The sequence below is a fragment of the Amphibalanus amphitrite genome, unplaced genomic scaffold, assembly GCF_019059575.1.
Source record: "Amphibalanus amphitrite isolate SeventyFive unplaced genomic scaffold, NRLGWU_Aamphi_draft 001106F_arrow, whole genome shotgun sequence".
Lineage (NCBI taxonomy): Eukaryota > Metazoa > Arthropoda > Thecostraca > Balanomorpha > Balanidae > Amphibalanus > Amphibalanus amphitrite.
The window spans coordinates 205001-230772 of NW_024882600.1; the positions used below are offsets into that span (position 1 = coordinate 205001).

Consider the following 25772-nt stretch of genomic DNA (forward strand, 5'->3'; position numbering starts at 1 on the left):
TGGGTCCAGTCATGCCGGGGTGTCTTATGTAACGGGACCAGAAGGCAAGAACTCCTCTTTTAAAGGGATATGTTCACCTTCTTCAATTGGTGCCCGACAGTATCAATTTCTTTATTTCAAACATTGAGAAGTGCTTGTCAGACAGACTACATCACCGATATTGGACTGTGACCGGAGACCGGTCAGTGCTCTGACCTCTGACCTTTCGATCTGACCTCCCACCCAACTGCCCCTGACCTCTCACGGTCCGACCTGTGACCTCTGCCCTCTGCGCCCAGACGACTCGCACGTGGAGACGTTTAACCGGCAGCACGGCAGCCCGGGGGTGCAGCACATCGGTCTGCACACAGACGATATCGTGTCTAGGGTGGCCGGTATGACCAGCAGAGGCGTCAACTTCCGACGACCGCCGCCCGCCTACTATACTCAGGTAAATGGGACCGTGGGATAGTCCTTACCACACTAGGATAAGGGGGTCAACTTCCGACGACCGCCGCCCGCCTACTACACTCAGGTAAATAAGGGACGATGGGATAGTCCTTACTACACTAGGATAAGGGGGTCAACTTCCGACGACCGCCGCTCGCCTACTACACTCAGGTAAATGAGGGACGATGGGATAGTCCTTACTACACTAGGGTAAGTGGGCCCAGTGAGCTACCGCTATACGCAGGTAAATGGGGGACCGTGTGGAATAGCCCCTACTACACTCAGGTAACGGAGACCGGGCGGGGAAGGGAGGCCTGGAGTGTGTGGTGAGGTTATTCTCAGGGGAGTAATAGAAAAGCTACTATCGGCAACACTGATGGAGAGCGAAGGTATGCCACGTTCACTCATGTAGCCGGTTGTTATGGTGCATTTAACCGCCCACCCACAGAACAGTAGTTAGTGAGCGTGAAACGGGACACAGACAATAGGCATACACAGACTTAAGTGGAAAATGACCAAAAGTCGGCACATTTAGAATCAGCAGTGTGTCCAAACTCCTAGTGATGTTGATGGAGTCGATTCGCAACTACAACTACTTCCTACGCACTACAATCCATCTATGTCTAAGGAAGCTTGTCATCTACCAAGCCTTTCTACACTGTCAAGTGCTATGAAGAGCGAACTTCTCGCTACTATTGTTTACTGTCCCAGTCTGATCCCGTCCCTCTCCGGTCTTGACCTCCCCCTCCCCCCCCCCCAGACGGGGAAGGGTGCCGAGATCGCGGCGGCCGGTATCACCGGCGAGGAGCTGAGTCGGTTCCGACAGCTCGGGCTGCTGCTCGACTCGGAGGCCGACAGCGACACTGACACCGGAGACAGGCGAGTGGCGGGCGACCGGGGACCTCGGCCGGTCCCTTGTCTGACCTCAGCAAGTTACATGGGGGTGATTGCAGTGAAGGCTGACTTAGCAATTAGCATGTCCGCTCACTGCTAGAAACTTATCGGGAGGGTGGTCGCGACTTGCAAGAATTGGTGCGAGGTCTGGGTGTTAACTCTTTTTTTTTGTACGCTGAAGCGCTTGCCCGGCGAGAGTGCTATATCTTCTTTCGTGCATCTCAAATACTTGTTCTATCATCCCGCCAATGCCTCCCGCGTTACAAAAAAAAAAAAAACGTCCCGGCAGAAATACTTCTGTCAATGTAATACTAGTCTCATGTCTCCGATTTCCCTACTTGCTCGTTGAAGCACCGCCTTCACCGTCGGCCTCTGCCTGCAGGTACCTGATGCAGATCTTCAGCGAGCCGCTCTTTGAGGAGGACACCTTCTTCATGGAGGTGTTGGAGCGGCGGGGCGCGCGCGGCTTCGGCCAGGGCAACATCACCGCTTTGGCCCGATCCATCATTGAAGACCAGCGCCAGAGACAAGGGAGTGCCGTTGGGGAGCAGGGGAAGGAGGACTGCGGACGTAGGGCGGAGACCGGCTGACCCCACCCCCGCACCCTGGTGGGGACAGAGCTAGTCTACTGACGTGACGCGGCAGGCAGCGCAGGACTTAGACCAGAGTTCGCGAGCGACACGGGTAAAGATGCTACCGTGGGAGTAACCGCTGGTGTCGGGGCACCCACAGACCAAAGAAGCAGCCAGCCGAAGCCAGGCACGCCAACTGAGCAGTGCCGTGTGTGATACGGTCTGTGTTTGCTCCGTTCCCTAGCCCGCGGCCCCTGCACCCAAAGCTGTGACAACAGCTGTATTTGGTCTGAGGCCTCGTGTGGAGCGGTGAGCCGGCACAAAGTGCAGCTCCAAAGAACAGCCAGGGGGCCGGCGTCGCTCGCTTCCCCAACCCCGCTTACTTTCACGCGCATCAGATCATCAGACCTGCCAGTGATGCTTCTCCATGGGAGTCCCACATCATCCCTGTGTTATAGACGTGTGTCGGGCGTAGTCAGTTCAAGTGAAGTTGCAAAAGGCAACTCGGAACTACTGAGTTACGTTTGTTACGAATGTATTGTGATGAGCTTTGCACGCCGGTATGTTGAGGCAAGGCAGCCAAAGGGCGGTCGACAGTCCTAGCTGTGTGTTTGACACATAAATATGGTTTTGATATGGTTCGTTTGCTGAACGATGTTGAACGGCTTGAAGATGAACGATAGTTGTTACCCATCCTTTGTTCAGAGCTATCTCACCACCGCATCAACGCAAGGAACTCAACTTGTACCTGGCCCTACCTGCTGCAGAAGGGATGCTAAGTCACCTACAGTCGAGGACTGTTATTGGGGTCGGGATGTTCTGTTTTCTGTTCCTGTTCATTCTGTTAGCCTGCAGCTTCGTCTGCTTTCATTTCGTCAATGAACCCCGGGCGAGAAACGACTCAAGAGTATTGACTTATGCGGTATATAAGGTCTTGGCTCAGTCTTATGCTTAGAATTGAAGCTACTGAGGTCCGATTTACAAAATTAAAAAATGTTTATATGTTTGTCAGTTTATTAACGTAGAGAAAACATTCTCAAAGAGTATACATAAACGACTATTAAAATCACAGGTTTGTTGCGATCTATAGCTGTAGCTCTCTAACTCAACTCGCCTCGTTAACAGTAACACGGGACATCAGCTCGTGCCCATTCGTACAAATTCGAACACCAACATATATACACAAACTCCAAACGCGCCTATAGAGATTCTCGGGGGCTAGCTGCCCATATCTCACTAACACTCACGAGTAATGTCCGAATGGGGTCTGAACCACACTGGGGCAGCCCGCCTAACATTAACTATGGGAGTATGTTGGGCCCACGGCGGCCCGTTCAAGCGTTAATATCTCAGCTGGTATAGTACGAAGCTGTTACAATTAAACACGTCGTCACTGCGGATAGGTTAACAATGTCCACATCAACGCGATAAATGCCTCCAGACACACCTAACACATGAACTAACTGATTGGTCCGACAAAACGCTCCAAACGCGGCAACAGTCAACATGCCATCAACCATCGGAAGCTTCGGGCTTTCCGCGTCCATCGAATTCGTGTCACGACGCTGTCCCTGGCTCGACCACCTAACCCGAGCATCTACCACAACTACTGAGTGCGACGTCGATTAACCAACAACGCATCTGGTCCGGTGCCTTCGTATCTAGTAGCACCTGTTTCAATACACACACACACACAAACCCATCGCTCTGAGCAGACGAGAAACGAAAGAAGAGCGCCCTGTCCGATACCCTATTGGGCTACAATGGGAACGCTCAGTGCCCAGCGGTCCCGAAGCTGCAGCGTTAAAGGTTATGGAGGCATATGAGATTGCTAATATTACTAGTAAATGATGCCTGCTTTAGGTCCGCAGATTATTTTGTTGTGTAACTTTGAACCTATTCAGAAAACCAAACTCACGTAGGTAACTTAGAAACGTTACGCACTGCAAACTGGAGGCTTGACCAGGTCCAACGAGCGCCCAAGCTGTCAACGAGCACCCAAGCTGCCAGCTGCCAAATTGCGAAACCATTAAAAGAATCTGCCACATCATCTGCCACAGGAAGCGCCCAGCAGACCACATGCCATCATTCAGTCTTCAACAAGTTAAGAGCAGAACTCCATTGACAAGTTCGAAAGAGATTCACGTAGAGTGGGTATTGGCTCAATTTGGTCTTTTAAAACTACACATACTTGTGCACATGTGCACAATCTTTCCTAGAGCATCAAAACTACCCAAAGTTGCACCGTATCTGATAGATGTCTTAGTAATGCACTTGAAATGCAAATGAAAGACAGTCATCTATCAACAATTAGCCACAACGTGGTGGTAACAACGCATCATCTTTCATATACCTAGATCCAACTTTCTATTCTAAAACAGTTTCCACTGGAATTCGCTAATTGGCAAGACTCAACCTAGATAGCAACATTTGGCTTTCATCCTGAACTCAGACCCGACACATCTGCTGCGCTGTCCCAAGCGGGCCTGTGACGGACCTCAGCGGTTGTCTGCCTGCCGTGATACTTACTGGCTCCGTCGGCCGGGCGGACCCCACCCGCTGGCCGGCTGACCGCTGTCGTATGTACTGGTCCCGTCCGCTGGGCGGTTGGCTACTGTGCTATGATGGACCCCGTCCACCGATGCTCTCACTCTTCCGGTAGAGGTTTGGCAGCCGCCGGGCGGTGCTTCGGGCTCGGCTTGCGGGCTGGCTGCGGCTTCACCTTGGCCTGAGGTCGCAGCAGCGCCGGCTGATCGCCCGCCGGCGCCGGTTCAGCCACCACGGGCCGAGCAGCGGCCACGTCACTGCCCGCTCCGCCCGGCAGGGGACGCACCACGGGGCCGGGCCGCACCGGCACCGGCCGGCCGCCGCGGCGAACCGTGCACTGGTCCTGACGGGCGAACGTCTCGGCAGCCGTGGACGGGGCCGCGGCGGGAGCCGGGGTCGGGGCGGGGGCGGGGGCGGGGGCGGCGCCCTCCTCCGACGAGCCGCTCGAGGTGCGCTGCAGCCGGTGCCACTCCGCCGGCAGGTCCAGCACCAGATCCGGCGTGTGTTTCAGCGCCAGCCGGCCGGCCGGCTCGGCGGCAGCCGCCGCGCGCGTCTCCCACAGCGCTCGCCGAGACAGCACGCTGCCGCTGGTCGGCGGGGAACACTCCGGCTCCTGCCGTACAGCGGCCACCGGCGGTCGGCGTGGCGCCGCGCGCGCACTGGCCGGCGCCGGCGGCGGCGGGTCGCTGTCCTCCGCCGGCTCATCCTCAGGAGACAGCTGACCGGCCCGGAGCCGCTCCGACACCATAGCCATCTCTCTGATGGCGCGCTCCAGCCGCTCCGTCTCAGAGTCCACCTCCTCGCGGTCAGCGGGGACGCTAACTCGGACCGCGGTGACGCCCGCCGTCGGCTGGTGCAGTGTGGAGAGGGAGGAAGCGCGCGGGGCCGGCGTGGGCCGCCCGCCGCGCGGCAGGGTGGCGCACCGGTCGGGCACCCAGCCGCCGCCGCTGCCAGCCGACTCCGGTCTCTGCAGGTCCCAGTCGAGGGTTAGTGCCACCACCGAGCGCAGGCAACGCAGGCTGAACGGGACGGACAGTGGACCGGAGAGACAGTCATGGTGGCATTAGTGGGAGGTGGGGTTAGGTAGGAAGGGCAGGACAGGAAGAGACGTTCAGCAGGGGGAGCAGTTTAAATCTTAAAAGAGAAGGCAGACCGACGAATACATGCTGAGACAAATCACGACCCAATGACCCATTATCTCAGTTAGTCTGGCTGGTTATTACATTACATCACTTTTTATTTAGGCTAATTTTATTGAGGCGAAACAGAATCAATTGGCAAACCAAGTACAATCTCAGCCACTCGAGACTGGCAATGTATCCTCGGTTTGAAAGAGAACGGTAAAAATTTCCGTCTAGATACAGTCCGTTTATTAAGAAACAAGCAAGACAAAGATGAATCAGTCAAAGTCCAGCATAGGCATAATGCAAATGTTTTGGCAGTTAACTTTAACTGATATTTTTCTGTTACTACTTTTGGCAAGTCGCATTTTCACTCAGTCGTTCATACTTCATACATGTCGGGTCAGATGAGCAGTTGTGAGAAGTTAAGGATTTGTCCCTTTCTCAAGATGGCAGCAGTTTGCATACACCTCTCCGTGCGAACGGCAAATGCATCCTGGGTTAGGTGAGTTAGGATTTCATAATTTTCGTTCATTTATAAGCCGGGGCACCATGACAATTGACATGAACGATAAAACAGTCGTTTTTTACCACAAACATAGCGTGATAGTAACCGTTCGTTAATATCGTCCCGAGAATAACCCTGCATCACATGAATTACCCGTTACACACAATGCGACCTTTCGGTGTGAATATCTATTTGTCTTCCGACTGAATAAATCATGGCAATATGGAGCAGCAATGTTGCGAATCCCCGTTCGTTTACAGCAGCACGATACATGAACCACCTGCATCTGACCCAATCCAGTATAAGCGGGGCTAAGACCGACGCACGTACGCGGCAGGCTACTAACTGCTACGGCGTAGGGTAACACAGCGAATCTGCCACACCACTAGCCCAGATATCCGAGACCAGGAAACCATACGCCATTCACAGCCTTAGGGTAAGCAGGCAGTACATCCGATACACCTTATGGAGGTTATGTACGATTAAACAGTGCAAAAATAAGAACAAAAAACGCTATAAAATATGAAGCGTCACGTCAATAGCATGCTAAGAAACGATTACAGCAAAATAAAACCACAGGCAGTGTCATATACATTAATGCAACCCAAGATTGCATAGATCGATCTATGCAACCCAATCCAAAACATCGGTATGCTCGCGAACAAAATGCAAAGTAAAAAATGGCTCATGCAAACCCTGTCTTTCCAGTATTGCACCCATCACTCATTAAGCTAAATATTGCCTCGATATAAATCGAACAGATGCCTACTTGCACCGAAGATTGCACAGTAATTAACTGCCAAAACCAAGCTAAAAGGCAAAGGCAAGCCTAGGCAATATGACATGAAAGGCTGCAGCATTGTATGAAATATCAAGGTATTGACAGAACATGTCAATATGAGGAACAGAAAAAATTGCCTACCAATCTAGAGGCCGTGTTCTTACTGTGAATGCCACACATGCTATACAATAAAATTATGCACTCTCCGTCTGATTGAATCGAATTAAGCTCAAACGTGTTCAATGCTGTGTTGAAACAGAGCAATTATTGACACTCTAACAACCAATAAGCCTTTGAAAACATAAATATCCACTTCAAACCTCGAAAATACGTATTTTAGAGCATCAAACATCGTGATGCTGATGATAAAAAGCAGCTCGCACGACCCTGTGTACGTCAGCCACAACTATATGGTCCCATAATATTAGCTCCACAACCGCGGCTAAATGGTCCCAGAATGGCAGTTCTATATCAGCTATGCAGTCTGACTGCTAGTGTTCTGACGCTTCCGACAGCGCTAGGCGCTGACTCCCCGGTCCTTGCAAGTCACCCTATCCGCTCAACACCGCCATGCCGAAACCAGTCCGCCCCGCATGCCCGTTCACAGCACTATCAGCTACCTGTGGGGTGCGCGGCTCAAAGCTCATACCAGTCCCCTCCGCCCACTTCATGCTACTCGTCGCACCCACCGAGCAGGCACAGCTAAATCCCTTACTACAGCTACACCATGCACATGCAGTCTGCGAGCGGTGGTGAAGCACTTGAAACCACTCCACCGAAGGGGGACCTCGAGCAGAGGGGCGGCAGAGTGCTCTGCATCACTCTAATTGGGAAATCTCGGCAGAGCAGGCAGAGCAGACTACGGGGGTGCGGGCGGTACCTCGGGTGGCGGCGCTGCTCTCTCCTGCTGCTGAAGCTGCTGCTGCTGATGCTGCTGGTCGTACAGCTGCTGCTCGTGGACGGCCGGCTCGCTGGTGGACGGGACCGAGTCGTACCCCACTGACGCGGTGGATCGTGTGGACAGGGTGGATGTGGACGAGGCCGGCGCCGGGCCGGTGACCACAGTGACGGTGACACGGTGGCCGGGACTGGGCTCCAGCAGACTGGTGCGCTCCTCGTCTCTGTAAAGGGAACAAGGCAAAGCGTACACAAACAGCGGTTCATAGGGTGCCGGTGGTGCAGTTAGTACGGTGAGGGAAAGGAGGGGAAGGGAAAGGGAAGATTGGAAAGGAGAAAGTGTGGGAGAGAAACAGGGAGAGGCAGGATGAGAAGAGATGTGGGGAGAGGATAGTGAAGGATAAAGATGAATATCAAAGGTCACTAATTTCAATATTGGCACAATTATCACGCAGCAGGCCATATAATGAATCAGCAGCCAAACATAAATTATAACCGACGTATCTATAAAATTTCGAGTGGCATCCAATCCCACGCCTAGCAACCACTTCACAACCTGTCACCGGCCGTACACTGACCTGATTTTCAGCATGATGTATTTATCGGGCACGAGTCCGTCTCGGCCTCGGAAGTGCCCCTTCCACCAGTCGGGGGACACCTGACGGTACAGTGTGAGCACGTCCCCGCAGCGGAAGCTGAGCTCGCGCGCCGAGCGGGCCGTGAAGTCGTACTGAGCCACCGCCTCCAGCTGCTCGCACTCTGAGGAAGGAGGAGAGAGGGACGGGTCAGTTGTGGTCTTGAGGGGCTGGTAAGCCGTAATTCAATTAAAGGGGAAAAAACGATGCATATGAAAGCCCTATGAATTGGTGCCCTGTATTAAAACGCGGAATAAAACGAACATAATAACAGTAATGATGTGCATATCATCCCACGAGCGACGAGTGCGAAGAAGTGATTTGTTGTTTGGTACTTGCGTACTCCACTGTACACAGGACGAAGATATACTTACTTCCGAAAATGCGCATGCTAAGATCTTTTTCCGTTGCCCTGAGAACAACATCTGAAAGAAAACAAAAAACATAAACAAAATAAAATGAAAACAAAAACAAAATCAAAGACAAAACTCTATATGACACCATAAACCAAACCAGAATCGTTTATACAAATATGAAATATTAGAACAAAAGCATATCGGCATGAAAAAAGATCACACCACTACAAGAGGAAATGTCCTGCACAGTGCATATCATAACGATCTGCGGGCAAAACACAAACCACCTTTTTCGTATGCTAGTCAACGGGTCAGGCATATCCACCGTGCGTCCTAGTCCTAGCCCGGTCCAAGCCCGGTCCCCGAACCGCCTATCAAGAGCCTGCCTGACTACACCCGGCTTCGATCAGACCGCAGAAGAAGGGAAAACACAGCAACAATAGTAACAACAGCCTCCTCCGGCCCGTGCCGCGTGCTCTCTCACCGTCCTCCGACTGGGCGTCCGGCTCGCCGTCGCCGCCGTCTCCGGCTCCCCCGGACACCTCTGAGGGCGCCTCGCCAATCTCCTCCGTCTGGTGGTTCTGCCGACTGATGTACTTCTCGTACACCGGTCCGCCGTCGTGAGGGAAGATCTCCTCGTGACAAAGGATGATGTGCTTCATCAGCTCGTTCACCAGGTTCTGGTACTGCACCTGATCCTTACTCTCGGGGATCGGCAGCAGCGTGGGCCCGAAGCAGATGGCTAAGTTGTAGGGCTCCATCATGTTCTCGTCGCTGAATTCGGACAGACTGCGGGCGGAGACACGGGGGTTGGTAACAGAGCGAGCTAAGGAAACCGCGCCAATGAAACATGCACTGCGTGTAGCTCAGGGAAAACACAGCAAGGAGGAAAGAATGGCATCATAAGAACGATGATGACAAGATCATGAGCTTAAGCGATCATGATATTGATGACCATGATCATGAGTAAAATTATGGAAGCACAATCAATCCCTTAGGAGCTGAGGTCCTAAGCATGAGAAACTACTATTGGGACATTCGATGACGATAAATCAGTAATTGGCTCAGCCTGCCGTGTAGTCTCGGCAGTTGGGAAACAGCAGGGCCACCCACTGTCAGATTCAGGCATCGTATCCGACCACTTACTGGCTGAGGAAGGCGAACAGGTAGCGCATCACCAGCTGCACCGAGTGTGGCAGGGTGGAGATGACCTCGCGGAGCCGCGCCGTCCGCTCCTCCGGGTCAGATAGCTCTGAAACATGGTAACATACAGGTCAGGGGGTTACAGGGGTGACAGACAGTTACAGACGACGATTATTTAGAACTGCATAAGGTCAGTCTCGGTATCACGGTATCACGGCTCCTTGGAATGACACATGGCCAGGACAGCAGCCTATCAACCGCAAAGAAACCAGTTTTCCCAGTGACTGCCAAGAGTCGGAGGGTTTTGAAGCGCTTCAAACGGAATTTGATAAAGCCAGCCACACCTCTACATCTCACTGCTCAAATGTCCGTCCTTCAATATCTCAACTCACGTGCGATCTCCATAAACTGGTCGAAGTAGGGCGTGGGGAAGATGGGCTCCCGGAGCTCCCTGAGGTACAGTTTGAGCACTCCGGCCGCCGAGTTGATGTCAGACGCGTCAGAAACGTCGGCCAGTGGGTCCTCGCCGCGCTCGAAACTGTCCCGGAAACTGTTTATCTCCACCTAAGGGGCAATCGGGAAAGGAGCATGGAAACAATCAATGGATTATTGAGTAAAAAAAGGCCGCGAGTACTGAGCGCAGTTGCTCGAATATCCACATTTGCATAACACTAGGTGAATGAATATACTAATACCAGTTCGAGCAAGTGTGAAACCATCGCTCGTAACGGTAAAACGCCACACTCTGTCTCTCGGCTAGTTTTTCATTCAGATATTACCGCCGGCGCCTTCCTACCTGTGACCCGGAGACGCGGAATATTCCCTGGTGGTGCAGTCCGTACAGGTTGATGACGCGAACACAGGAGCGCACTATGAGCGGAATCTCCTGTCCGCTGAGCTCCACATACTCCTCCAGACTGCCGCCGAACAGTCTCGGCTGGCCGTCGGTGGGCGGTCGGCCCAGTCGCGGTCGGCGCGGCCGGGGGGCGCACACGGGCCGCGCCGGCCGCTCCAGCTCCGGCGCGTGCTCCGACAGACCCGAACGGAGTAACTCGCGCTTCACCTGCAGTCTGGCCAGCAGGCGAGAGTCGGACACCAGCTCGGCAAACTTCTGCGGGGAGCCGACGGACGACACAGGCGCGTTAAAAACTGAGATACACTGAATAGAATGGCACGAGGGGTTTGTAGCAGCACTAATTAATCCAAAGAGAAATATCCTACCAAAGAAGCTGCGAACAAGGCCTCCGTCCGCCCTAACCATGGCACAAAACTTCTACGTCCGCCCAGCCCTTCCGAGACATAACTTCCCCACGGGTGCAGCTGTGTTGTAACAAAAAAACCTCCTCAATCAGGAGCAGGACGTCGACCCCTTACTCCCTTCCTCAGCCATACCGTAGCGCAGAACTCTCCTCCCCCCCCCCCCGTTCACCTCGCCGTACCGTGACGTAAAACTGAGCAGTCTCCAGCTGGTCGCCCCTCTGTTTGGCCAGCGCCGTCTCGGTGGGCCGGGGCGGCGGGTCCCGTCCGGCCGCGAACTGCGCCCGACAGTCCAGCTCGGCCGTGGCAGCCATCGCCAGCAGACTGCGCTCGGCCGTCTCCATCGTCTTCCACTGCTCGGCCGTCGCCGTCTTCAGCGTCTCGATGCGGCCGCAGAGCGCGTCGTACCGAGACCGGGTCTCCTCCAGGATCGCCGGGTCCACGTCGTAGCGAGACATCTGAACGCGGGAACGTGGGTGGGTGGAGTGAGAGCGGGGAGAATGAAGGGGGAAGGCTGGCGGCCGGCAGCTAGCAATCAGGTCCGAGACAGAAAAAAATCGATGATGATGGCGGTGATGATGATGATGATGAATTGGGGTTTGTGGGAGCCCAGACTACAGTCAAGTGGTCATCGGCGCCCAAGTAAAAACTCGCCCACGTTGTAAGCTACACGTCGCATTGCAACATCCAAACAATGCGAAAAGAAAAATAGTAAGCTTATTGCATTGTTGGCAAGGATATCGATAACGAAAAGCAATAGGCGTTAAAATATCTCCTGCCCCAAGTAACCTCTTTCCCGCACAACCGATTATCCTCAGCAGTCAGCCCAGTCCCACCCTCCCCGGCCCATCACCTGCCTTCCCCATCACTCACAATATCGCCCTTATACGGGATGAACTCGAACTTCTTGGGCAGCATGAACGGCGCGTTGTTGGCCTCCATGAACCTCTGCCTGTCGAGCCGCGCGTCCAGCTGGGACACCGCGCGCCGCAGGTCGTCCACGGCCTGTCTCTCGCCGGCTAGTACACCCTCCTGGGCGTCACAGGCCATCAGCAGCGCGCGGCCTAGCGTGGCGTGCACCCCGGCGTCGGCACAGTCCAGCGTGTCCGGCAGGTCCTCCACGAAGAAGCGCTGCATGGTGGCGTTGGCCGCCTCCAGGCAGAGGAGGAAGTCGTTGCGCGCGCGCAGCGCCTGGAGGCGAGTGTCCTGATACTTGTTCCGACGCTGGATGGTAGAGACGGGGGCGGAGGTTAGTGACTGCTAATCGAGCTATGGAGTGTGGTGTGTGATGAGGGTTGCTGGGTAGTCAGACACTCGACAAATACCCAACACAACGGACAGTGGAAAGAACTTTTATAATTTTTTTTTTTCAGCACGTCTAGCTTTTTTAAGCAGCGACTTTCACCGAACGCCGAATAAAGCTGAATAATTTGAAAGCCTCAATGCAATCGAGGAAAAAAAACTTGATGAAGTACTAGCTTGGTTCGAGTTCTTCAAAACATATACCTTAGGTAACAAGATGTCGTTACAATCGCGTCACCATTCCTCTCACCTTAACGATCTCCTTCTCGACGAGTCGGAACTTCCGCGACTTGTCCAGCTTGTCCTCCGGCAGGTTCACCTCCAGCTTGGCCTTCTGGTTGACCACGTACTGCAGCTTGGCCTCGGCCGCGCTGAACAGGGCGTAGTACGTGTTGTACGTCTTGGTCGACTCCTGCAGCTCATTGATGAGCTTCAGTATCTCCTCATGTGATTCGGTGCATATCTGACGGCACTGGCGATGAGAAACAGCCGCAATCAGCGATACACAGAGCCTTACCGCGCAATGTAAACAAGTTCTATAGCACGACACATAGACGATCACGAGAAGTTACAGCACTCGCCGTTCCTGGTACCTAGAAGGCGAGCCGCACAGCGCGATTGACAATCCTAACATGATTCGACACACCCCAGTACGGGTCCCGTTATACAGCAGCATACCCCGAGACGGGATTACTCTGCATCCGGGGTTGGTCGACCGCAAGACACGGCCATCCAAACACTGTCTGATAGCCCTGCGGGGTACAGCCATCCCAGCAGCGGCTGACCAGGCGGTAAATCCATGCCTCGTAAATCCATTTTTTTATATTAATTTTGTTCGAATGTTTGAATAAACGGATTGACAGGGCCGCAGCTATGCAGAGCTTGTTGCTCGAGCACAGACCCCCACAACTATCCGATCAGGAAATTCCGGGTAGGTAATCGAGAAATTCGGAAGTCAAAATTTAGCGTACCAATCAAAGCCGGACAGGATCGTTCACCTTATCCGACTTTAACTGGCTGCGGCTGCTCCCACCAACCGGCAGACCATCGCCAGGAGTATCGTGTCAGTCTCATGTCAGGAGTCTCATGTATCGAGCACCGGAGCGACTCGGAACCCGCACTCGATACACGAGCCACCAGGACAGTGTACGATGCTCTACCAACAGAGCTATAAGCCTTGGCCGTTTAGATGCAGCCAGTAGTCCAGCCGACCGTCTGGCCGTGGAATGGACCGCAAGCATATCGCACGATACAACATCAGCTGCCCATTCCAGCACAGGACGTCCCCCTCCCCTCCCACCGGCCACCCGCCCCTTCACCCTCTCACGTACCCGTCTGTGGGCGCGCTGCAGGTCGTCGCCGAGCCGGGCCAGTTTCTGCGGCAGCACCGTACCGTAGATGTCGGCCAGGGTGGCGCGCTGCCGCGCCTCCAGCTGCGTCTGCTGCTGCAGCTGCTGCCAGCAGCCGTGGGAGGACAGCAGCGACGCCTGCTCCCGCTTGGTCTTCAGCTCCTTGTGACGCTGCGTCAGCGAGCGGTGCAGCTTGTCCAGGCCGCGGCTGTAGTCCTGCTCCACGTCGGCGCGCCGCCGGTAAAATTCCTGTCGAACAAAGCCAACGGGGGACGGTCGATAACTCCTGTCGAGCTGAGAGGCGGGCACGGTAGGTAACACGGGAGGATAATATGTGGCTTGTCACTTGTCAGGAACACGACAGTTAGGACGGTGTATGAGCGCCCTAGCCATCTACATTCCATGATGCTGCCCAAAACCCATTATTGTCCGTGTCACATTTCATGTTGTCGTACCTGCAGCTCCAAGAGGACGGCAGCCTGCGTGTCAGCCCGACTGTCCAGGCAGCGCAACTGCTCCGCCAGCTGCTGCTTCAGGTCTGCCAACAGGCCAGCGCGACACGTCAGTACTAGTAGGGCATGTAAGGTCGACAGGCCAGGCGGACAGTTCAGCAAGGCATGTATGTCTACAGAAGCATCACGACTGAGGCTGGTGAGACACGTTCTGGAACTGCAAAACACTGCCCAACAAAAATTCGACTTTGATCTCCATTTTACCAGCAAATTCCAGGCACAAATCGATGTCCGTGTTCAGCAATTTTCTATCCTCTAAGACACGCCCGCGACAAGCACGGGAGCGCACACACAACTTTTCAAACAGCATAATTATCCAAGGTTCATTTTAACCTCCACAACCGACCACCGAATGCAGTAGTGCCCGTTCCTAGCCGGTTTTTGGTGAGCGATCGGGACACACAAGAGATGGGGAACCAAAATACATCCTGCCAAACCTAGCATTCAAAGTGCAAACTGAATCTTTTAGTACTAGCTTCATTTTCAGGTTCGATGATCGAGATATGACATCAATGTCAATTATCATTCATGGGCCCCACCGTCCTATTCCCTGTACAAAAGTGTTGAGATTTTGCAATGTTCTCAGCTGCATCTGGGTTCCTTTCATGGAGGGAAGGCTTTCAGAGGGGAAAAACTCTTCAGTTCCTATGACAAATGACAATACATCTGTTTTTACATGGGTCACCTGAAGTTAGGTCAGGTCAGCTGAGAGCACATACCTTTGATGATGCCTTCAAAGCCAGATTCCTTCTTGGATGATCTCTTTTCTGAAGACATGTTTGACCTGAGAAAAGGTGCACACGTCATCAACAAAACATTTGCATTCCTTTGTTGGCAAGACACATCACTTCTGAATAGGAACAAGTGTTCTAGACATTCAAAATTGTCATCATTGCCAGGGACACTATATCCAGCATATACCGCAGCATTGGTGACTGGTAGAGCCTCTGCAGTGTATTGCAGTGTCATAACCATGTACCCATTACACATTACCACCTACATGCAAGAGTTGCACACCTTAATGGCCCCATTGGTGTCAGGTGTAAAATTTAGGGCAAAAATTAATAAAGATAGCAGAAAATAAAGCATCCAAAGGTCTTCACAATAGTTGAAGAAGTACATGCATTGTTTGTTAATGTGCATCATAGCAGGACTAGCAACTAGTGTGCTGGAGCTGCTGTGCTGTGCACTGTGTGAACAATAGCTGTATTTTATCAGGTTAAGAATTCTACATTGCTGAAAGTAAAACATGTCCACCTGCCTCGTACAACTTCATAGAACTAATTGATACTGATATATGACACTAAAATACTTATTCTAGTGGGACTAGACTAGGGACATCAAATCATTCCTTTTTTCCCCTAAGAAATAGAGGCTGCATAGGCATTAGGCACTAAATCAAGGCTATCAGGCCAACTACCATACATATTACATACATAAGGGATCCAGTAATCTTGGGTCTAGTCAATGCCCATTCCCATTAATTTTGATAGGTAGCTTGCTGGCTGGATGACCGCTGGGTAATCCAGGAATTCATTGCTAAGAATAAACTTTTTACAAGCAATATTTTGTAAATGCTAGACTAGGGGGTTAACTATGCAAGCTTCTGTACAACAGTCTGGCATATGGTTGAAGGCTGGATTTAGGGGATGGAGAAAAGACTGCTTATTGGCATAGGTATGCAGGTACTAAGTTGGTAGGTACTCACCATTTAACAGCACAGAACAAAGACTGCCAATCAGTTTACTAGTATGACAAAAATAAATCTTCTGGCTTCAACAGAGACTTGAGCATTTCAAAAAACAATCGAGAGATAGGTACTCTACTGAAATGTGAAAGTGAGTGTGATAACTCATTTGCTGTTGTTCGTCCCTAGCCTCTAAACTGAGCCATAATGGTCCAGCTCCACAGGTCTCTGGAAGTAAAATCTTTTAAATTCACATCCATTCTTTGGGTAAAAACTACCAAAAAATACTGGAAGTTTAAGTTCCAAGGGGGAACAGTTTAAGCATTTGCCCCTCCACATCTGTTTGTTTATTGGAGCTTTACTGCATGCCAACTACTGGGGTCATTTTGCTTCCATGCCCATCCCACAGTTCCTACCCAAAATATACAATTTATTTCTAACAAAGAAAGTTCCACATTTTTATCAGGATTTTTTTTTCTAGCTGTACAGCATAGAGAAGCAAAATCTGATTTCCTTACGTTGGCTTAAGCTGAAGGTATTAGTATATATTTGGTCCGAGTGGACATTTGTGACGCTGTTGATACAAATGTGTAACAGCAAAAAAATTAGGTTTTAGGTTAGGTTAGATTGTAGGTTTGTAGGTTTTAGGTTGTAGGTTTGTAGGTTTTAGGTTGTAGGTTTGTAGGTTAGGTTAGGTTAGGTTGTAGGTAGGTTTGTAGGTTGTAGTTTGGTAGGTTGTAGGTAAATAGGTAAGGTTAGGTCAGGTTTGATTATGTTTTTCTTTTATTTCCAGGACATATAAGCATCATTTTTGGATTCAGGATGTCAAATTACGTAAGAATATGAAAACTTTATCTTTTTACAGTCACTCGGACTCAATGTATACTTTTACCAAGCTGGGCAGTACTTTTTGAGAAGTGGGCTCTTTGCTTTGTAATTATAGTTCGTTTTTTTTAAGTTTGACCCTCACTGTAAACGTCTTTTTGAACATAGCACGAGAATTGCTAGCTGAATTACTGAGAAAACTGGTTAGCGCACACTGATTTAACCAGATTTCACAGACGATCAATTTCATCAAATTTATTTACTATTTCACAGACTCGTAAATCGTATCTGCCAATACCTACAGCCTCACGGGGATAGACGACTTCTCAGGAATTATGTCTGAACGAATAAATAAATTGCAGGGCGCTTAACATAACGTTAAATCGTCGATGTTCAAAACTTATTTTTGAAAATATTATTCATATCTACAATACAATGTGCGCTTACCAGTTTTCTCAGTAATTCAGCTAGCAATTCTCGTGCTGTGTTCAAAGAGACGTTTACAGTGAGAGGCAAACTTAAGAAAAACGGACTATAACATCTCAAACCAGTTTTCAGGATCGGCCAATGCCGAACAACACTCAGAACTACAAATCACATGACTCAGCCTGGCCCTGGAGTGATAGGGAGTAAGTTAACCCTCTTATACTGTTAATTTGATTGATGACTGGAAAATCCTTTAACCCAAACCTTAGCCTAGGGCAAGGCCTAGGGCACCTTCCGGCATAAAAATGTGAATGTCTGATTTTCGAGGTAAATTGAAATCCTTTCTCTCATGCCAATCATCCAAGGCCGTTTCAAGCAAGGAAGATTAACACAATTTTATCAATCTGCCAGTTCCGCGTAACGTAACACTGTATCCCACCACAGACGGGCCCGTCTGGCCACGGGCAATTGAAATTAATTGAAGAAAATAAGCTTTAATTAAGCCTGACTGCAAAACTGGCGCGACTGCGACTCCCAAACAAGGTTGCGAAAAGCCTGTTTCATATGTGATTGAGATGGCAGCAGGCATTTCAGATTTTTCACTTTTCGCCAAGATTAGGCTTTTTCACCCACGGCCTAAATTGCGTAGCAGCTTGCTTGGTTTGATGCAAGATTACTTTACTTATAGGACCTAGGTATTGACTTTCATGTTATTCCTGGTTTCATATCAACGACAGTTCAGCTTAAAGCATGCAATGCAAATTTCTGAAAGTTGTAGATCAACCATTCCATAAAACTAAAGAGGTGTTACTCTTTCCTTAGCCTTTTCAGTTTTCAATAACTGCCAAGATCACCGGTACAGTTACGCTAGCTTTTCAATTCCAATGCGCTTAAAATGGATACTTGGATGATCTCAAACAGATTTTTAATCCGTCAATGGATTCAATACTCAAATTGTCATTTGCTACGTGTTCTCTATTAACCCGCGCCCAGATGGGGTCTGCCGAGCAACGCGGTCTGATGGGGGGGGGGGGGGGGGCCATTTTGGCCCCCCCCCCCTCAGATCTCGAGAACCACGCAACATAGCGACAAGCGGTAAACGGTGTTGGATAGCCCAAGCGGGGAACTACCTTGTGACCCAATTTCATTGACCTCGGTCAAACCGATGACGTCACAGGTCAGGTCAAAGGTCGAATTTTCACCGTTTACAGGCATTTTAAGAAATGCGTTGTAAAATCGAGTAAAATACATTTCATTGAAAATCATCGATGGAGAAATGTTCTTCAAACACATATTTTGCTATTTGAGGTCACTGATACCAGGTCAGGTCACAGAGGTCAGGTCACTGGGGGGTCACAATATGAAAGTGTCGTGTGATACATGTTTTATGGTCCATTTTACATGACAAATGCGATTATGTGGGTCAGACAGACTTTAGGGCCAGCTTAGGTCACGTTTTGGTCAAGGTCAGGTCAAGGTCAGGTCAAGGTCAGGTCAAATTAGGTCAAATTTCAAAGTTGATATTTTTGCATAAAATGGGTATCGATTCGATGCAGCTCGTCACGGGGAGTTCAATGGTGGTCTCCGTTTTGCGCTATGAGGTCTAGAATTGCTAAAAATTGAGTTCAAAAATTTGACGTCATCAATTTTTAACAGTTTTTTCGCTATAACTTGGCCAAAAAAAGAGGTATCGATCTGAAATTTGGTATGTATATCGAAGAGCGCAGGGACTATCACATATATTCCGGTTTTTTCGAAATTCGAAAAATTTTTGGAATTTTTTTGAGTTTTTCTAAAAAAATCAATTTTTTTGATTTTTGGGGGTTAAAATCCCAAAATTTCGAAAATCCGAGATAGCAGTTTTGTAGCGCCGTTCTTTCTCTACACAACCACATAAAGAACTTTAAAATTGCTTGTTAACTGTAGAATTGGTGAGCGTTTCAAGATGTCATGTTTTTTGCTCATTTTTGCTCGAACATGACCTCAGTTTGACCTCAATAACTCCTGACCTGAGGTGACCTGTGACTTGAAATTTTGTGTGAAGGTGTCAAATTGATGCCCGGTAAGGTACCCAAAATTCGGCGGCGCTGCGCGCCGCCGTTTTTTCGCTATTTAACCCATTTATGCCCAGGAATATTGACCATCATGAAAATCGACGAAATCAAAATATGTTATGCTCCTACCAGGGCCTTGTATGGAATCGAAAATAATTTTTGCCTGCAGCAAAAGTTTCTCGAGAAAAACGTAAAAAACATGCGTTGCGAAATCGCAACGAAGGGCACACCGGGCGCCATCAGCGTTGCGAAAACGCAACGACGGGCACATCAGACGGACATAAAGTACACTGAACTGCCGTATATGCTAATATATTTTGACAAAACATCAATCAACTGTTGACAACTATTGCTTGAAAATGCGGAACCCACATCCGTCATGCTCTATAACCCGCCTAAGAGCCTCAGTGAGGAAGCATAACTTCATGATTCGCGAACGGGGAGATGGCAACACGGTCATTATCAACCATTTACGTTGTCCATTGCTGTTCATTTAAAGTTGTGGTCGACACGTATCCAGGGTGATGCTTTCTTTTTGGAAGCTAGACAGATCCATTACCTCCACCTATCAGACCCTGCACAGTGCACACTGAATACAATTAAACGGAGGATTGGGAGTAAACCAGTGCCTCTCGTATGCGCGTATATCCGCAATCATTTTTAACCACCCTCCTAGGAGTAAAGTTAAATTCCATTGCAGGTTAGTCGTACCCACTCTCAGCAAAAAGAAAAAAGGACCGATCCGGCTCTAACAAATTACCCGCGTAAGGCGTAGCGCATCACAACAAATCGACTCCCAGTTTATCATGTTTACACCTAATCCAAAATTTTCATGGCCCCACTCTCAGCGACCTTCACGTGTAACCTCTTTCTCGAGACAATGCCAGGACAGAATGGTGATTCGACGTCAATCCGTCCTTTCCATCTTCAGGATAGTTGAATCCTCCTCCACGCCTCATCCCCCTGTTCCGGGCTGGACCGGCAACGTATATCGCAATCGGGCAGCTCACATAGGAGCGCGCCTGTAGCCGGGTGCAGTGAGTGCTTGGGAGGGGGAAGGGGGTGGGTCATGGGTGGCGGCTGCCCACTGGCTGGGCTCAGTCTCCAGTCTACGATTGACCGTGTCCGGTCAGACAAATGTCTCCCCTAATTCCAATAATCCTGCTAGCTCTAAAATGGTCTGATTAGATAAAAAGCCTATCAAAGTAAGAAAACAGGCGTATACTCCACATCAAGCAGCTTATGAATCTATGCGAGTTATGAATCCTAAAAATTATTATTTTCCCATGGGTCCGCCCTCATTACCCCTGCCGAAGGGCTCAGCTACCCTCAGAGGGGGCCTATCCCACTATTTGCCGACCCTCAGTTATCTTTTCTAACGTAAATGCTGGTAGTCAGCAGATTCTATCCAGAGAATGGCGATGCCTATCTGTCGCCTGTCACCAGAATACATCCCCGTTATTCATTATTTATGCACAATGTACATAGTAGATCCAATTTCCAAAGGACCTAATTATCTCTCAGCTCCGTTAGCATCGCCGACCATTTGATGCATGGGTCCTTTTCCTACCATGCGATTTTCAGATGCATGGGAACACATTGCTTAGTGAACGAACAGCCCGAGGCCGAAAATCTGCGAGAGAAAAAGAAAGGAGTGTTTGTGGCTGTTTGAGCCAGCAAATATGAAATGTGTCGCAACATTTTACGTGCGAACGCACCTTGCACTAAACATACCTATTACTTATATACGTCCCTCATGGCATAGGCGGCGGAGCGGGGGGAGGGGGCACCGGGGCACCGTGCCCCCTTGATTTTGCCATTTTAACATTATCCCGATAGGCGTTGCATGGAAATGGAAATGGAAAGAATGAGACCAAAAGTCAGCAGTGCTCCCCCCCCCCTTTATTGAAGATGTTCCGCCGCTACAGCCTCATGGCTACAAAATGAGAGAGAGAAAGAAAGAGAGAGAGAAAGAAAGAGAGAGAGAGAAAGAGAGAGAGAGAGAGAGGGGGAGAGAGTTGGGGAACGAGGAGGAGAGGGAGGAAGATGGGGGAGAGAAAGAGAGAACCCACAGCGTATCACGAGTGAAGTCTACTGTTGATATTCATACTTCCGCTACCCTGCCAATGTGCCCATCGTTGCGTTTTCGCAACACCGCTGTCTTTCCGATGTGCCCTTCGTTGCGTTCCCGCAACGCGACCGTAGTCATATTTGAAAATAGTCACAAACCCTTGTTGTAGCATTATTTCTTAACAAAATGCATATCTACGCTATTGTAGGGACTCTGCAGAATATGTTTACACAATTTTCATTACGATATTATTAAGCACTTAGCCTACTTATCTTGGTTTTCGTGACGTCATCACTCACAAAACCTTCGACTTCCCTCTAGGAGCTCTAGGCAGTAACTTACCGGCCGCACAGACTTGTAACTGCGTAGAATCATGCGCACAACCATGCTACACACGCTGAAACTTGTCTCATCGGTTAGTCTCTTTTACACACTTCTCAAGCTTCGATCACGTCGACGCTTGCTTGCGTTGCGAAAACGCAACGAAGGGCGTAAATGGGTTAAGAAAAACCACAGGGGGGGGGCCAAAATGGCCCCCCCCATCAGGGCGCGGGTTAAAGTTGGACACGCATACCGTCACACACAAGCTAGGCGGACGAATACGATTTTCGCAATCTCGTCATCCTTTGTTAGTGACTCGTTGTGAACCGGGCCCTCATCGGAACGCAGCCCGACGCCGCCCACGCACAGCAGTTTCGAGCCTGAGCAGTGCGGTACAGCATAGCTTCAGGCGTCTACTACTACTGCCATCTACCGAGAAAACACGTCGCTGGTCCAAGCTAAACGGGCTAAACGAATAATTTGGTAAACTTTACATAGCCTTGGTAAACGGCTTCATACAAATCAATTATTTTTTATTATCAGCGACAATGGCGCAGCCAGGGGGGTCAGAGGGTCAGCTGATCCCCCCGAAATTTCTGTCAGGGGCCCGCTCGAGAGAGAGAGAGAGAGAGAGAGAGAGAGAGAGAGAGAGAGAGAGAGAGAGAGAGAGAGAGAGGAGAGAGAGAGAGTGAGTGAGAGAGAGAGAGTGAGAGAGAGAGAGAGAGAGAGAGAGAGGAGAGAGAGAGAGTGAGTGAGAGAGAGAGAGAGAGTGAGAGAGAGAGAGAGAGAGAGAGAGAGAGAGAGAGAGAGAGAGAGAGAGAGAGAGAGAGAGAGAGAGAGAGAGAGAGAGAGAGAGAGAGAGAGAGAGAGAGAGAGAGAGAGAGAGAGAGAGAGAGAGAAAATAGAGAGGTCCTAATATAATCGGACGAGCCTGCTTCGGGAAATGCCTACTGGGACACCACGGGTGAGGGGTCAGCCTGGGGCCCCAGGTGAAGGGGGCCCGGGGCCCGGGTGGATGGGGCCCGGGCCCCCCGGTGGATGGGTCCGGGCCCCGGGAGAACGGGCCCGAGCCCCGGGAGTACGGGCCCCGGGCCCCGGGTGAACGGGGCCCGGACCTCCGGGTGGATGGGGCCCGAGCCCCCCTGGTGGACGGACGGGCCCTGGAGCCCAGGGTGGACGGGGCCCGGAACCCAGGTGGACGTGGCCCGGGCCCCATGTGGATAGGGCCCGGGCCCCCGGGTAAATGGGGCCCGCTAGGGTGACCTGCTTGCTCCGCAACGCGTATATCCATTTCGGTCGATATCCTTTTGATGGCAAAGCATTTTGGTTTGGGAAAAATATCCATCGCATCGAGGTGCTCGTGTCTGATAACCATGCGTTCTGCTATAGAGTACATAGAGATCTTATATACAAGATATATATATGTTACAGGCAATGTGTGGAATCAGGCATTCTATAGAATGCCTAGGCATTCTATAGAATGCCTGACCGACCAGGCATTCTATAGAATCCCTAGGTATTCTATAGAATGCCTGACCCACCAGGGATTCTATAGAATCCCTAGGCATTTTATAGAATGCCTGATTTTCAGGCATTCTATAGAATGCCTAGGAAATACACGAATCTTTCCAACATATTAGTGCATGTTGTATGTATAAGATTATGAGCACAGACCGATATGTAACATTATTATTTTCTGCCAGGCTACCTTGCGGTCAGCTATTTATGTTCATTCAGTCAAATGTTCATTCAGTCATTCATGTTCATTCAGTCAAATTTTCCGGTCAGGTATTCAATCTAGCCTAATTAGGTCAAATTGTATCAGGATTTCATTCTGAAAGTACAGAGTATTTATCTTAACGCTAGAAAGACGATGGTGGTAATGTCAATATCGGAAACGCCTTTGGTAAAAATTACACAGAAAAAAAAGTTTGACAACTCGTCCATTTCTGGAGGTGTTTGCCTTCTAAGGAATTGATTTAAGGTCAAACTGGAGAAAACGGCTACGAGCCAAAAATGGACAAAAAGTTGCCTGACCTAAAAATGGCTTAGCTATTTGTTTTAGATATGGCATCCTTTCGAACATTGGCAAAGAAGAACTGGAGTAAAATTTCATTATTTTGACGACCTTTCGAATAGGTACCGCATGGCCCAGAAGTCAAGCTGGAAGGGGAGATCGAACAACACCTAATCCGGCTCTTGTTACGGCCGGGCCACCGCCCGGACGTGGAATAATGAACCATTTGTTCAGTTTATTCACTGACATTACAGTGTAGGTTGAGCTGTCCATGTATATTGAGAGTCGTTACACGAAGTGCTTATGACGACATAAAATGTGACCTTTGGTATATTCTTCACCTTCATTTCTAATATCAGAACAAAGCCACCGTCATTCGCAATCACTTTCGATTCAAGCCTACGGTCCACCCTCCCAGCCAACACTCTTCTAATGCAGTTTCGTATCTGTAGCGGCGTAATCCTCCGAGGGTAACCGTTTGCGACTGGTTGGCCTGTGGCTCTCCTGCGTGCCTTGCGCCGTGGCTCTCCCGTGCCAACGGGATTGGATCAGTTGCAGCTTGCGGCGCACCATTTGGTGGTCGGCATAGCCCAATTTCTCCCTCACTTCCTCTCAACTCATTGCCCTGAAATGGTGTGAGGTGACGACCGGCCTAGGCCAACAAAGAAAATTAGGTTAGCAAATAGCATTACTGCCACTGACCCCTAATTTTCGAAGTGTGTTTCAGACAATCAAAATACTTAGGCATTCTATAGAATGCCTGGGAGCTTAAGCCAGGCATTCTATAGAATGCCTAAGCAGTCAGGGATTCTATAGAATACCTAGGGATTCTATAGAATGCCTGGTCGGCCAGGCATTCTATAGAATGCCTAGGCATTCTATAGAATGCCTGATTCCACACATTGCCTGTAACATATATATATATATGTATATATATATATGCAAGTTTTGTTAAACACAACAGCATAATGGGCACTTATCTTCTTCTTATTAAGACTTTCGAGGCGGCGAATGCACTGTCGAGGTTCGGGTTCGTGAGAATGTAAAATATTACCAAAAGAAGTCATAAATACAAAATATCATAGCTATATTGTTGTTCGACGTTTCGATCTATCAGAGATCATTTTCAAGAAAATTACAGTCACACAGTTTTAGAAGTCATACTTTGAGATAAATGGGTTCAATTACATTTTTGGAACAAATATTACAGATATGATACTAAAACTATTCAGTCGATGAGTCACAGCATTCAAAACAAAATAACACACTTTTGTTTTCGTACATGAGCTATAACCCTAAACACATTCGTTCATCCTCCGCGAAGGAAGGTCACATCAAAAACACCATAGCGAGATACGTACGCGCATATGACAGATAAATCAGTCAACCCGCCGCGAGTACTTTGTCGTACAGTGATAGAGATGTGTTCTGCTTTGTCTGAATGTTGATGATTGGCTTTTTGTCGCGAATGTACACTGTTTCAAGTGTGACGAGCCGTCTACGATCCTGACAGTGTGCTAGGATGGATGTGTTGGTCACGAGATCGTCACGTGTGAGTGCGGTGTTGTGATGTTCTGTGTAGTGTTTCTTGGGGGCTCCGTCCTGCAGGTGCATTGTGAGACGTCTGCTCAGAGACGTTGTGGTGTGACCAATGTAGTATACTTCGCGGGTCGCGCAGTCCCCGGCTGTACATTTAAACTGGTATACTACATTGGTCTGCTTGAGTGTTGCCGTGCTCAAGCAGACCAATGTAGTATACCAGTTTAAATGTACAGCCGGGGACTGCGCGACCCGCGAAGTATACTACATTGGTCACACCACAACGTCTCTGAGCAGACGTCTCACAATGCACCTGCAGGACGGAGCCCCCAAGAAACACTACACAGAACATCACAACACCGCACTCACACGTGACGATCTCGTGACCAACACATCCATCCTAGCACACTGTCAGGATCGTAGACGGCTCGTCACACTTGAAACAGTGTACATTCGCGACAAAAAGCCAATCATCAACATTCAGACAAAGCAGAACACATCTCTATCACTGTACGACAAAGTACTCGCG

General features: G+C 49.8%; 2 protein-coding genes across 2 annotated transcripts in view; one reads left to right on the forward strand and one right to left on the reverse strand.

Annotated features, from left to right (window-relative positions):
* The window catches only part of LOC122370175 (4-hydroxyphenylpyruvate dioxygenase-like protein), a 6713-nt gene extending 2370 nt beyond the window's left edge, over positions 1-4343 (forward strand). The window contains exons 5-7 of the mRNA XM_043345538.1: positions 279-430; positions 1190-1308; positions 1706-4343. Of these exons, the coding sequence (XP_043201473.1) occupies positions 279-430; positions 1190-1308; positions 1706-1913 (479 nt within the window). The 3' untranslated portion in view covers positions 1914-4343. The remainder of the gene's footprint in view (positions 1-278; positions 431-1189; positions 1309-1705) is intronic.
* LOC122370174 (rho GTPase-activating protein 4-like) lies at positions 2897-16218 on the reverse strand. The gene is made up of 15 exons (XM_043345537.1): positions 16012-16218; positions 15023-15087; positions 14247-14329; positions 13774-14040; positions 12693-12914; positions 12014-12364; positions 11323-11598; positions 10680-10994; positions 10276-10447; positions 9887-9992; positions 9225-9529; positions 8759-8809; positions 8328-8508; positions 7733-7973; positions 2897-5409 (listed from the first exon to the last, which is right to left on the reverse strand). Exons 2-15 carry the CDS (start codon positions 15078-15080, stop codon positions 4543-4545), a joined length of 3495 nt encoding a protein of 1164 aa, XP_043201472.1. The 5' UTR covers positions 15081-15087; positions 16012-16218; the 3' UTR covers positions 2897-4542.
* Between the last annotated feature and the right edge of the window lie 9554 nt (positions 16219-25772).